The following is a 12,479-nucleotide window of genomic DNA, read 5'->3' on the forward strand; positions in this document are numbered from 1 at the left end:
CTGCCTGTGGTAGTGGTAGAGTCAGAATCTTTGGTGACCTTTAAGCGGCAATTGGATAGGTACATGGATGGGTGCTTAAGCTAGGACTAATGTTCGGCACAACATTGTGGGCCGAAGGGCCTGTTCTGTGCTGTATTGTTCTATGTTCTATGTTCTATGACTGGGGAGCCTAGGCCTGTTTTTCTCTAAGTGTAAAAGAATGAGAGACGATCTCATTGAAACTTCGGAAATTCTGGCAGGAATTTATGGGCGGCACAGTGGCACTGCTGCCTCACAGCGCCAGAGACCCGGGTTCAATTCCCGCCTCTGGCGACTCTCTGTGTGGAGTTTGCACATTCTCCCCGTGTCTGCGTGGGTTTCCTCTGGGTGCTCCAGTTTCCTCCCACATTCCAAAAATGTGCAGGTTAGGTGAATTGGCCATGCTAAATTGCCCGTAGTGTTAGGTGAAGGGGTAAATGTAGGAGTAGGAGTATGGGTCAGGGTGGGTTGCCCTTCGGCGGGTCGGTGTGTGGACTTGTTGGGCCGAAGGGCCTGTTTCCACACTAAGTAATCTAATCTAATCACTCGACAGGTTATGTACAGGAAGGATATTTTGCATGACTGGTAGTAGAACCAAAGGACATAGTGTCAGAATAGGGAACAGCCATTTGGGATTGAAAAGAGGAGACATTTCTTCATTCAGATTGTAGGCAGCCTTTGGAATTCTCTCCCCTTGAGGGCAGAGAGGGCTAAGACATTGAGTTTGTTCAAGACAGAGATTGATCAATTTCTCAATAGTAATAGTATGAAGGTATGTGGAGATAGCACAGGGAAAATCAGCCATGACTCAGAATGGCTTGAGGAGCTGAATGGCCCACTGCTGCTATTTTCCTGTTTTGAAAAACGAAGCTATCCGTGGAACCAATATTTGTCCTCAATCAACATTACAAAAATAGATTACTGTTAGAGGGAGTTTACTGTGCACATACTGGCTTTCAGTTATCCTAAAATTGTTAAAGGCAGCATCTAAATGTATGTTATTTTCAGTTGTATTAATAAGTGTTTGTTTCTTTCCATGGTGTGAGTACAGTGATGCACAATTACCCGATGCAGCCAGGGTATCCTGCCAACATGCCTGTAGCATCATATCACGCATACCCAGCAGCTCCAGCCTACAATGCTACAGGTAAGTTCAAATTGTTATTACAAGCAAAGAGCTCAGGGTTTATAAAATTAATACAACATAGAAATGTATAGCACAGGCCCTTCAGCCCATGATGTTGTGTCGAGGTATTCCTAATCTAAAATAAAATAACCTAACCTACACACCCCTCAATTCACTGCTGTCCATGTGCAAGTCCAGCAGTCACTTAAATGACTCTGCTTCCACCACCGCTGGCAACACATTCCATGCATTCACAACTCTGTGCATTAAGAACCAACCTCTGAAGTCTCCTGTATACCTTCCACCTAATATCTTAAAACTATGACCCCTCGTGCCAGTCAATCCTGCCGTCGGGAAGGCCTCTGGCTATTGGCTCTATCCATGCCTGTCATTACCTTGTATACCTCGATCAGGTCACCTCTCTTTCTCCTCCTCTCCAGAGGGAAAAGTCCAAGCTTAGTCAACCTCTCTTCATAAGGCAAGCCCTCCAGTCCAGGTAGCATCCTGGTAAACCTTCTTTGCATCCTCTCCAAAGCCTCTGTATCTTTCCTATAGTAGAGTGACCAGAACTGGACACAATATTCCAAGTGTGGTCTCACCAGGGACTTGTAGAGCTGCAGCAAAACCTCGCGGCACTTAAACTCGATCCCCCGTTAATGAAAGCCAAAACACCATATGCTTTCTTAACAACCCTATCAACTTGGGTGGCAACTTTGAGGGACCTATGCACTTGATCACCAAGATCCGTCTGTTCCTCCACACTGCCAAGAATCCTGTCTCTAATCCTACATTGAGCATTCAAGTTCAACCTTCCAAAAATGCATAACTTTGCATTTATCCAGGTTAAACTCCATCTCCCATTTCTCAGCCCAGCTCTGCATCCTGTCTATGTCACGCAGCAGCCTGCAGTAGCCCTCTATACTATCGACGACACCTCCAACCTTTGTGTCATCGGCAAATTTACTAACCCACCCCTCAACCTCCTCATCCAAGTCATTTATAAAAACTACAAAGAGCAGAGGCCCAATAACAGAGCCCTGTGGGACACCACTCAACACTGACCTCCAGGCAGAATACTTTCCATCTACAACTACCCTCTGCCTTCTGTCAGCCAGCCACTTCTGGATCCAGACAGCCAAATCTCCCTGTATCCCTTACTTCCTGACTTTATGAATGAGCCTACCACGGGGAATCTTACCGAATGCCTTGCTGAAGTCCTAATACACCATGTCCACTGCTCGACCTTCATTGACTTGTCTCGTCACCTCCTCAAAAAACTGAATAAGATTTGTGAGGCATGACCTGCCCCTCACAAAGCCATGCTGACTGCCTTTAATCACACTATCCTTTGCCAAATAGTCATAAATCCTATCCCTCAGAATTCTTTCCAAAATCTTACTGACCATAGACATAAGACTGACTGGTCTGTAATTGCCAGGGATTTCCCTATTGTCCTTCTTGAAAAGAGGAACAACATTTGCCTCCTTCCAGTCCTCTGGTACGACTCCCGTGGAGAGTGAGGAGGCAAATATCCTCTCCAGCGGCTTAGCAACTTCCTTTCTCGCTTCCCGGAGCAACCTCGGATAAATCTGGTCTGGCCCTGGGGACTTATCAATTTTAATGTTTGCCAAAATTTCCAATACATCATCTTCATCATTCTTGATCTGGTCAAGACTATATCCCAGCTCCTCAAAGTTTTCATTTACACCAAGTTCCCTTTCCTTGATGAAAACCGAAGCAAAAAACTCATTTAGGGCTTCCCCTACCTGCTCAGACTCCACATGCAAGTTCACTCCGCTATCCCTGATCAGCTCTACCATCTCCTTGATCATTCTCTTATTCCTCACGTTTGAGTAAAATGCCTTTGGGTTCTCCATAATCCTTCCTGCCAAGCCTTTTTCATGCCCCCTTCTGGCTCTCCTCAGTCCATTTCTAAGCTCCTTTCTAGCAACCCTTATCCTCTAAAGCTGTGCTCGATCCTTGCTTTCTCCACCTTACGTAAAGCTGCTTTTTTCCTTTTGATGAGAAGCTCCTTTGTTCTCATCATTCAAGGCTCCTTAATCTTACCTCTTCTTACCTGTCTCACAGGAAACAATTTGTGCATTACTCACAACAACTGCTCCTTAAACAGTCTTCACATGTCTGTTGTGCCCTTTCTGTGGAACAATTGCTCCCAGTCTGTACTTCCCAACTTCTGTCTGATAGCGTCATAATTTCCTTTTTCTCAATTAAATATCTTCGCTTGGTAACTGCTCCTTTCCCTCTCCAAGGCTATGCTAAATGTGAGGCAGTTGTGGTCACTGTCACCAAAGTGTTCATCCTCGAGACCTGACACTTGCCCTGGCTCATTGCCGAGCACCAAATCCAAAATGGCCTCACCCCTTGTTGGTCTGTCTACATACTGAGTAAGGAAACCCTCCTGAACACACCTGACAAAAACGGATTCATCCAAACCATCTGCACGAAGGAGGTCCCCGTCAATATTGGGAAAGTTGAAGTCACCCATAATAAAAACCTTGCTATTTCTGCATTTTTCGAAAATCTGCCGGACTATGAGTTCCTCACTGCTGTTAGGTGGTCTGTAGAAAACCCCCAATGTGGTGGCTGTTCCCTTGCTGTTCCTAACTTCCACCCATACTGACTCAGTGGACAAACTTTCCTCAACAAGCTTCTTTTCTGTAGCTGTGATGCATTCTCTGATTAGCAATGCTACACCGCCTTGTCTTTTTCCACCCTCTCGGTTCTTTTTAAAATTTCTAAATCCTAGAACACCTCGCAACCATTCCTGCCCCTGTGGAACCCACGTCTCCGTTATGGCCACAATATCATAGCCCCAAGTACTGATCCATGCTCTTAAGTTCGTCACTCTTATTTCAGACACGCTTTACCCGATCCCTTTGTTTCATAATGTGAGATACCTTCCCGATAGATTCACTACATCCTGTCACTGCCTCATCTGCAATTGTGTCCCTTTCAGATATGTGGCTCTGATTTCCACCACCTCCCCCCCCCCCCCCCCCCCCCCAGTTTAAACCCTCCCGAACCACACAAACAAATCTCCCACCCAGGACATTTGTGCCCCTCCAGTTCGGGTACATCCCATCCTTCATGTACAGGTCCCACCTTCCCCAGAAGGCATCCCAATTGTCTAAGTATCTGAAGCCCTCCCTCCTGCACCTCTCAGCCACGTGTTAAGCTGCACTCGCTGATTGTTCCTCATCTCTCTGTCTCGTGGCACCGGTAGCAAACCCGAGATCACTACTCTACTCGTCCTGCCCTTCAGCTTCCAACCTAACTCTCTGTAGTCACTTTTCAGATCCTCAATCCCTATCCTGACTATATCATTGGTGCCAATATGTACCACGTGGCTGCTTACTCTCTTCCTTCAGAATCCTGTAACCCGATCGGCGACATCCTGGACCCTGGCACCGGGGAGGTAACATATCTTCCGGGAGTCCCGTTCCTGACCACAAAATCTCCTGTCAATCCGTCTAACTATTGAGTCCCCTACCACTAGCACTTTTCTATTCTTCCCCCTTCCCTTCTGAGCCTCTGTGCCAGGCTTAGTGCCGGTGATCTGACAACTATGACTTTCCCCGGTAGGCTGCCCCACCAGCAGTATCCAGAATGGTATACTTATTGATCGGGGAACGGCCACAGGGGGTCCCTGCCCTTTCTGTTGGTTCCCTTTCCTCCCCCAGACATTAACCCAGCTGTCCTTATCCTGTGTCTGGGGAGTGACCACCTCCCTGTACATCCTCTCAATTTCTCCCTCAGCCTCCCGGATGATCCGTAGTTCATCCAGCTCCAATTCCCTAACTCTGTCTTTGAGGAGCTGGAGTTGGGTGCACTTCCCGCAGATGCAGTCGGCAGAGATATGTGAAGTGTCTCTCACCTGACACATTCTGTAGGAGGAACATGCAACTGCCCTATCAGCCATACCCCGCTAATCTGAAAGCCCATACAGGACTAAACAAGGAAGAGAAGAAAAAGATGAGAAATGATAGAGCCTTAGTTGGTGTTGGAGAACACAGCGACCAAGGGGTTCAGGTTCGTCATTCTTTGAAGTTTGCATCACATACAGACGGGGTGGTTAAAAAGGCTTTTGGCATGCTTATCTTTATTGCTCAGTCCTTTGAGTATAAGAATTGGCAAGTCATGTTGAGGTTGTACATGTTATTAAGCTGGAGAGGGTACAGAGAGATTTAGCAGGATGTTACTGGGTATGGGAGGTTGGTGTTGGAAAGAAAGGCTGGATAGGCTGGAACTATTTTCACTGGAGTATAGCAGGTTGAGAGGCAGACAGATAGAAGTTTATAAATAATGAGAGGGATAGATTGAGTTAATGGTAGTTGTTTTTTTCCTGGATTGGGGGATTTCAAGACAAGAGGGGACATTTTAAGGTAAGAGGAGAGAGATTTAAAAGAGATACAAGGAGCATTTTTTTTACACACAGAGGGTAGTTTGCATGTGGAGTGATGAAGGTGGTGGCTGTGGGTACAATTCAAACATTTAAAAGACATTTGGATGAGGACATGATTAGGAAAGGTATGAAGGGATATGGCCCCGGAACAGGCAGGTGGGACTAGTTTAGTTTGGGATTAAGTTTGGCATGGACTAGTTGGACTGCAGGGTCTATATGACTCTGAGACAAAACACACTTGTGAAGTCAGGAAAGGGACAGACATGGATCAGCAGTGTTTGGGACATTGGAACCGGCCTTGGGATTTGAATTTGGAGCATTGGGATTACCATGGGTGTTGGTTTAGGCATTGAACATAGAACAGTATAGCACACTACAGGCCCTTCAGCCCTCAATGTTGTGCCAGCCTTTTATCCTATTCTAAGATCAGACTGACCTACATACCCTTCATTATACTATCTTCCATGTTCCTATCCAAGTGTCGCTTAAATGTCCCTAATGTATCTGACTCCACCACCACTGCTGGCAGCGCATTGTATGCACCCACCACTCTTTATAAAGAACCTACCTCTGACATCTCACCAAAACCTTCCTCCATTTACCTTAAAATTATGCCCCCTCATGCTAGACATTTCCGCTATTGGAGAAAGTCTGTGGCTTTCCACTCTATCTATGCCTCTCAACATCTTGTATACCTCTATCAAGTCACCTCTCATCTGTCTTTACTCCATTGTGAAAAGCTCTAGCTCCCTCAACCTTTCTTCATAAGACATGCTCTGCAGTCCATACAGCATCCTGATAAATCTCCTCTGCACCCTCTCTAAAGCTTCCACATCTTTCCTATAATTAGGCATCCAGAACTGAACATAATATTCCAAGTGTGGTCTAAGCAGACCTCTATAGAGCTGCAGCATAACCTCGCAGCTCTTAAACTCAATCTCCCTGCTAATGAAAGCCAGCACACCATACGTCTTCTTAACAATTCTATCAACTTGGGTGGCAACTTTGAGGGAACTATGGACATTGACACCACAATCCCTCTGTTCCTTCACACTGCCAAGAATCCTGTCTTTAACCCTAGATTCTGTATTCAAATTAAACCTTCCAAAATGAATCACTTCCCACTTTTCCTGGTTGAACTCCTTCTGCCAATTATCAGCCCAGTTCTGCATCCCGTTGCAACTTACAACAGCTGTCCCACACGATCCACAACTCCACCAACCTTCATGTCATCGGCAAACTTACTAACCCACCCTTTCACTTCCTCATCCAAGGTAAAGACAATGACTGCAGATGCTAGAAACCAGATTTTGGAGTAGAGTGGTGCTGGAAAAGCACAGCAGTTCAGGCAGCATCCGAGGAGCAGGAAAATTGATGTTTTGGGCAAAAGCCCTTCATCAGGACTACAGGCAGAGTGCCTTAAGGGTGGAGAGATAAATGAAAGGAGGGTAGGGGTGGGAAGAAAGTAGCATAGAGTACAATAGGTGATTGGGGGTGGGGATGGAGGTGATAGGTCAGGGAGGAGGGTAGAACATAGAACATAGAACATAGAAGAATACAGCGCAGTACAGGCCCTTGGGCCCTCGATGTTGCGCCGATCCAAGCCCACCTAAACTACACTAACCCACTATCCTCCATATACCTATCCAATGCCCTCTTAAATGCCCATAAAGAGGGAGAGTCCACACTGTTACTGGATCAAATGGATCGACTTGTTTGGAGATCCCAATGGTGGGATTGCGGCACGTTCACCCAGCAACAGTGACCGCAGGACAGACAGTACAGTATCAATGTGAAGAAGAGTGATGGATTGTGCATTGCCTCAGAGAAATGGGAGGAGGGACCTAAAGGACGATTAATGATCGTGGGAAGGAGAGAAATCTCCGACAACGGGTGTGTTTGAATCCTGATATATGAAACGCAGAGATGTGAAAGAGTGGAATTTGAAGGTAAAACAACTGTTTCTTACCATGTGTCACAAAAAGGACAACGGAGAGAACACTTAGTGTCGTGTATGGTTTCGAACCGAGGTTGGTAGGGGGGCGTGGACCTGACCAGGTAGTCACGGAGGGAACAGTCTTTGCAGAAGGCAGAAAGCGGTGGGGAAGTAAATATATCCCTGGTGGTGGGGTCCGTTTGGAGGTGGCGGAAATGTCGGCGGATGATTTGGTTTATGTGAAGGTTGGTAGGGTGAAAGGTGAGCACCAGGGGCATTCTGTGCTTGTTACGGTTGGAAAGGTGGGGTCCGAGGACGGAGGTGCGGGATGTGGACGAGATGCGTTGGAGGGCATCTTTAACCACGTGGGAAGGGAAATTGCGGTCTCTAAAGAAGGAGGCCATCTGGTGTGTTCTGGTCCTCCTGGGAGCAGATACGGCAGAGGCGGAGGAATTGGGAATACGGGATGGCATTTTTGCAAGAGGTAGGATGGGAGTCGGTGGGTTTGTAAAAAATGTCAGTGTCAAGTCGGTCGTCATTAATGGAGATGGAGAGGTCCATGGAGAGGTCCAGGAAGGGGAGGGAGGTGTCAGAGATGGTCCAGGTAAATTTAAGGTCAGGGTGGAATGTGTTGGTGAAGTTGATGAATTGCTCAACCTACTCACAAGAGTACCACTTCCTCATCCAAGTCATTTATAAAAATCACAAAGAGCAGAGGTCACAGAACAGATCCCTGCAGAACATCATTGGTCACCAAGCTCCAAGCTGAATACTTTCCACCTCCCATCACCCTCTGTCTTTGATGGGCCAGCCAATTTTGTATCAAGACAGTCAAATTTCCCAGTATCCATTGCCTCCTTACTTTCTGCATGAGCCTGCCATGGGGAACCTTCTTAAACACCTTGCTAAAATCCGTGTACACCACATCCACTTCATCAATGTGTTTTGTCACATCCTCAAACAATTCAGTAAGGCTTGTGAGGCATGACCTGCCCCTCTCAAGGTCATGCTGACTCTCTCTAATCATAATATGGTTTTCCAAGTAGTCATAAATCCTGTCTCTCAGAATCCTCTCCAATAATTTGCCCACCATTGATGTAAGCCTGGTCAGTAATTTCTAGGATTATCCCTAATGCCTTTCTTGAACAAGAGAATAACATTTTTTACCCTCCAGTCATCTGGCAGTACTCCAGTGAACAGTGAGGATGCAAAGATCATCACCTCGCTTCCTGTAGTAACCTAGGGTATATCCCATTTGGCCCAGGGGATTTATCTATCCTTATGTTTTACAAAATTTCCAGGCACATCCTCCTTCCGAACATCAATCTGTTCTCGCATATCAGTCTGTTTCACACTGTCCTCAGAACATCAAGGTCCCTCTCAGTAGTGAATACTGAAGGAAAGTTTTCACTAAGGACCTCTCCTACCTCCTCAGACTCCATGTGCAAGTTCCCTCCACTATCCCTGATCAGACCTACCCTCACTCTGGCCAACCTCTTATTCCTCACGTACGTGTAGAACACCTTAGGGTTTTCCTTAATCCTACCTGCTAAAGCTCTTCCATGCCCCCTTCTAGCCGTCCTAAGTCCATTTTTCAGTTCCTTCCTGGCTACTTCGTAACCCTCTAAAGCCCTGTCCGATCCATGGTTCCTCAATGTTAAGTAAACTTCCTCCTTCCTCTTGACGAGATGTTCCACATCCCTTGTCACCCAAGGTTCTTTCAACCTACCATCCCTCCCTTGCCTCAGTGGGAGAAACCTGTCCGGCACTCGCAGCAAGTGCTTCCCGAACAACCTCCACATTTCGGTCGTGCATTTCCCTGAGAACATCTATTGCCAGTTTAGGCGCTCCAGTTCCTGTCTAATGGCATTGTAATTCCCCTCCCTGAATTAAATACTTTCCCGTACCGTCTGCTGCAATTCCTCTCCATTAGTATAGTAAAGGTCATGGAGTTGTGATCACTATCACCGAGATGCTCTCCCACCGAGAGATCTGACACCTGGCATGGTTCTTTGCCAAGCACCAAATCCAATATGGCTTCTCCTCTAATCGGCCTATCTACGTATTGTTTCAGGAACCCTTCCTGGACACACCTGACACAAACTGCTCCATCCAAACTATTTGAACTAAGGTTGTTCTAGTCAATATTAGGGAAATTAAAGTCACCCAGGACAACAACCCTGTTAGTTCTGCACCTTTCCAAAATCTGCCTCCCAATCTGCTCCTCCATGTCTCTGTTGCTACTGGGGGTGGGGGGAGCACTGTAGATAACTCCCAATAAAATTACTGCTCCTTTGGGGCATTCAGAGTTTTTAAGGGGGGCATTGGGGAATGGGATTGCAATGTTAAAAGTTGTTTTGGGGTACTGTGTGTGGTTTTGGGATCTGTACAGTCAAGTCCAATTAGTGTTGGATTTCAGAGCCTTTCATGTTGCAGATTCAGAGTGGTGCGATTAAACACATTGATTAGACAGTCCTGATTTTCCAAAATAAATACATCAGGAAGCTTGTGCATACCCTGTGGGAGTCTCTGTCAAAACGCTTAACATTTTATTGTTGATATGTCAGGATGTTGGTCTTGTTCAGGAATCGAAAGTGCAGTCCTTATATAGCTTAATTATTATAAACATAAATGTAACTTATGCATTCCACCAGACAGTTAACAATTTGCAAAGAGTTTGGTTTAGAAATCCCTTTCTTTTTGCCTTGCGTGTTTCTGTAGTTTCTATTTTTGACCATTTTTCTCGAAGGCTCTTCAGCGTAAATTCGCCGGCTGTGATCTCGGTAATGTATGGATCCATAGATTCATCGTTCTTAATGATGCTAATTCGCTACATTGAACGCTAATCTAAACTGTCTGATTTGTTTGCTTTTGTAGCTGCTCCCCCGTACACCTCATCGTAGCTGGAATGAAGAACAGCTGCCAGACTCCGCTCCCATACTCCACAGCTCCAGTCTCTAGTTAACTGGGATACCGCAGTTTTGTCTGATAGGACCCCATTAGCTGGAAAACGTCGTTTGCATGGCTGCCATATATTTGTTTTTTGAGATTTCTAATTTTGAAATTCAAATTATGCCGTGTTATTTTCCACCCTTACTAAGCTGAAAGTTTATCTGTAGTTGTTTACTTATTTATTTATAGCTGTTATTTCACCTGTGCCATTGACCTCTTTCAGTAGAAACTGAAGTAGTATTCCTGGGTTCTACAGTTTCATACAATTTGTTATTCACTGTTAATTTCAGTGTAATAGTATCAGTATTATTTGGATGAAGAAAGCATTGATATGTTTGATGGAATGCAGCTCTGATGTCAACTGTGTTATAAAAGGGTTCATTCAAAGTGTAATTTGGCTGAATGATTGATTACAGGGTGAGGCCCATCGTCTGTGTGTGTGAGAGAGAGAGAGAGAGCAGTCAGTGGGTGTGGACACAGGAGGAGTGCGTGTCTGTGTTTGGAGGTATGTCTGTGGCAGGGTCAATGTGTGTGTTTATAAGTGTGTCTGTGTGTGTATGTCTCTGTCAGGGTCTGTGTCTTTGTAAGCTTGTCTGAGTTGGCGTCTGTATATGTAAGAATGTGTGTGTGTGTCTGAGTTGGAGTCTGTGTGTGTGTGTAAGTGTGCCTATGTTGGTGTGTGAGTGTACTTGTGCCAGTGTCTGTATCATGTTGTGTGCTGAGGGTGTCTCTATCGGGGTCTGTGTCTGTGTGTAAGTGTGTCCAAGTCTGTCTGTTTCTGTCTTTTTGTGTCTGTCTGTTCATTCCACAATCTACTCCAGTACTTTTTGTTGCTGCAACCCCGTGGCAAGGCTTGAAAATGATCCTTCAGCGAGAACTGTGAGAATGGTGTGTGGGCTGGCTGTGAGACTGGCCGAGTGGGGTGGTAGCAAGGGCACAAGATAGAGAGGCAGCATAGCTGTTTAAACTCAGTGGGAGAATGCTGACTCACGATATACAACTCTCAGCCCCACGGGGGATCCCAGTTCTCATTTTGTAAAGCTCTGCTCTTCTGCCTGGTTACTGACTCTCATGTGTCTACATATGTATGTATGTCTGCAAGCTGAGCATCTGCAGTGTAAGAAGGTGTATGTGGAAGACATGTGTATGATACGTGTGCAAGATAGTTGGTGTATGTGTGTCAGAGAGAGTCAGATCTGCACATGTGAGAACGATTGGGTTTGTATGCGTGTTTAAGAATCTGGAGACCTGTGTGAGAGAGTGAGTGAGTCTGGGGGTATGTGTGAGATTGGGGTAATCTAATCTAATCTAATGTCTATGTGAGAGTCAGTGTGTGTGTGTGTCAGAATCTGAATGTGAGAGTCGGGAGTGTGTGGTTGTGTGTGAGTGTCAGAATCAGGATATGTATTTGAGAGTCGATGGGGTGGGTGTGTGAGAGTAGGTGTGTGTATATGTATGAGTGTGAGAAAGCCTGGGTGTATAAAAGAGATTCGAGGATATATGTGTGTGAAAGTCAAGTCTGTGTGCAGGTATGAGCAATAAGGCTGTGCATGAGCTGTATGTAGGTCAGACCAGGTAAGGATGGCAGTTTCCTTCCCTAAAGAACATTAGCGAACCAACCTGATCGTCGTTAGAATCTTAATTCCAGGTTTTATTTTGAAACTCTGAATACACAGACACAAAGAGACGGAAACAGACAGACATGAACATACTTACTAAATAAAAGCAAATTACTGCGGATGCTGGAATCTGACACCAAAAAAGAGAAAATGCTGGAAAATCTCAGCAAGTCTGGCAGCATCTGTAAGGAGAGAAAAGAGCTGACATTTCGAGTCTAACTGACTCTTTGTCAAAGCTAAAATTTTAGCTTTGACAAAGGGTCAGTTAGCCTCGAAACATCAGCTCTTTTCTCTCCCTACAGATGCTGCCAGACTTGCTGAGATTTTCCAGCATTTTCTCTTTTTTGATGAACATGCTTACATCTGCCATGGCAGGATTGCAACCATATGGGCGGCACAGTGGCT

General features: G+C 45.6%; 1 protein-coding gene across 1 annotated transcript in view; it reads left to right on the top strand.

Moving 5' to 3' along the window:
* The window catches only part of shisa4 (shisa family member 4), a 63,140-nt gene extending 50,914 nt beyond the window's left edge, over nucleotides 1–12,226 (top strand). The window contains exons 5-6 of the mRNA XM_043717097.1: nucleotides 1,070–1,165; nucleotides 10,381–12,226. Coding sequence (XP_043573032.1) covers nucleotides 1,070–1,165; nucleotides 10,381–10,406 — 122 coding nt within the window. The 3' untranslated portion in view covers nucleotides 10,407–12,226. The remainder of the gene's footprint in view (nucleotides 1–1,069; nucleotides 1,166–10,380) is intronic.
* Nucleotides 12,227–12,479: the final 253 nt, after the last annotated feature.

The sequence above is a fragment of the Chiloscyllium plagiosum genome, chromosome 26 (assembly GCF_004010195.1).
Source record: "Chiloscyllium plagiosum isolate BGI_BamShark_2017 chromosome 26, ASM401019v2, whole genome shotgun sequence".
Taxonomy (NCBI): domain Eukaryota; kingdom Metazoa; phylum Chordata; class Chondrichthyes; order Orectolobiformes; family Hemiscylliidae; genus Chiloscyllium; species Chiloscyllium plagiosum.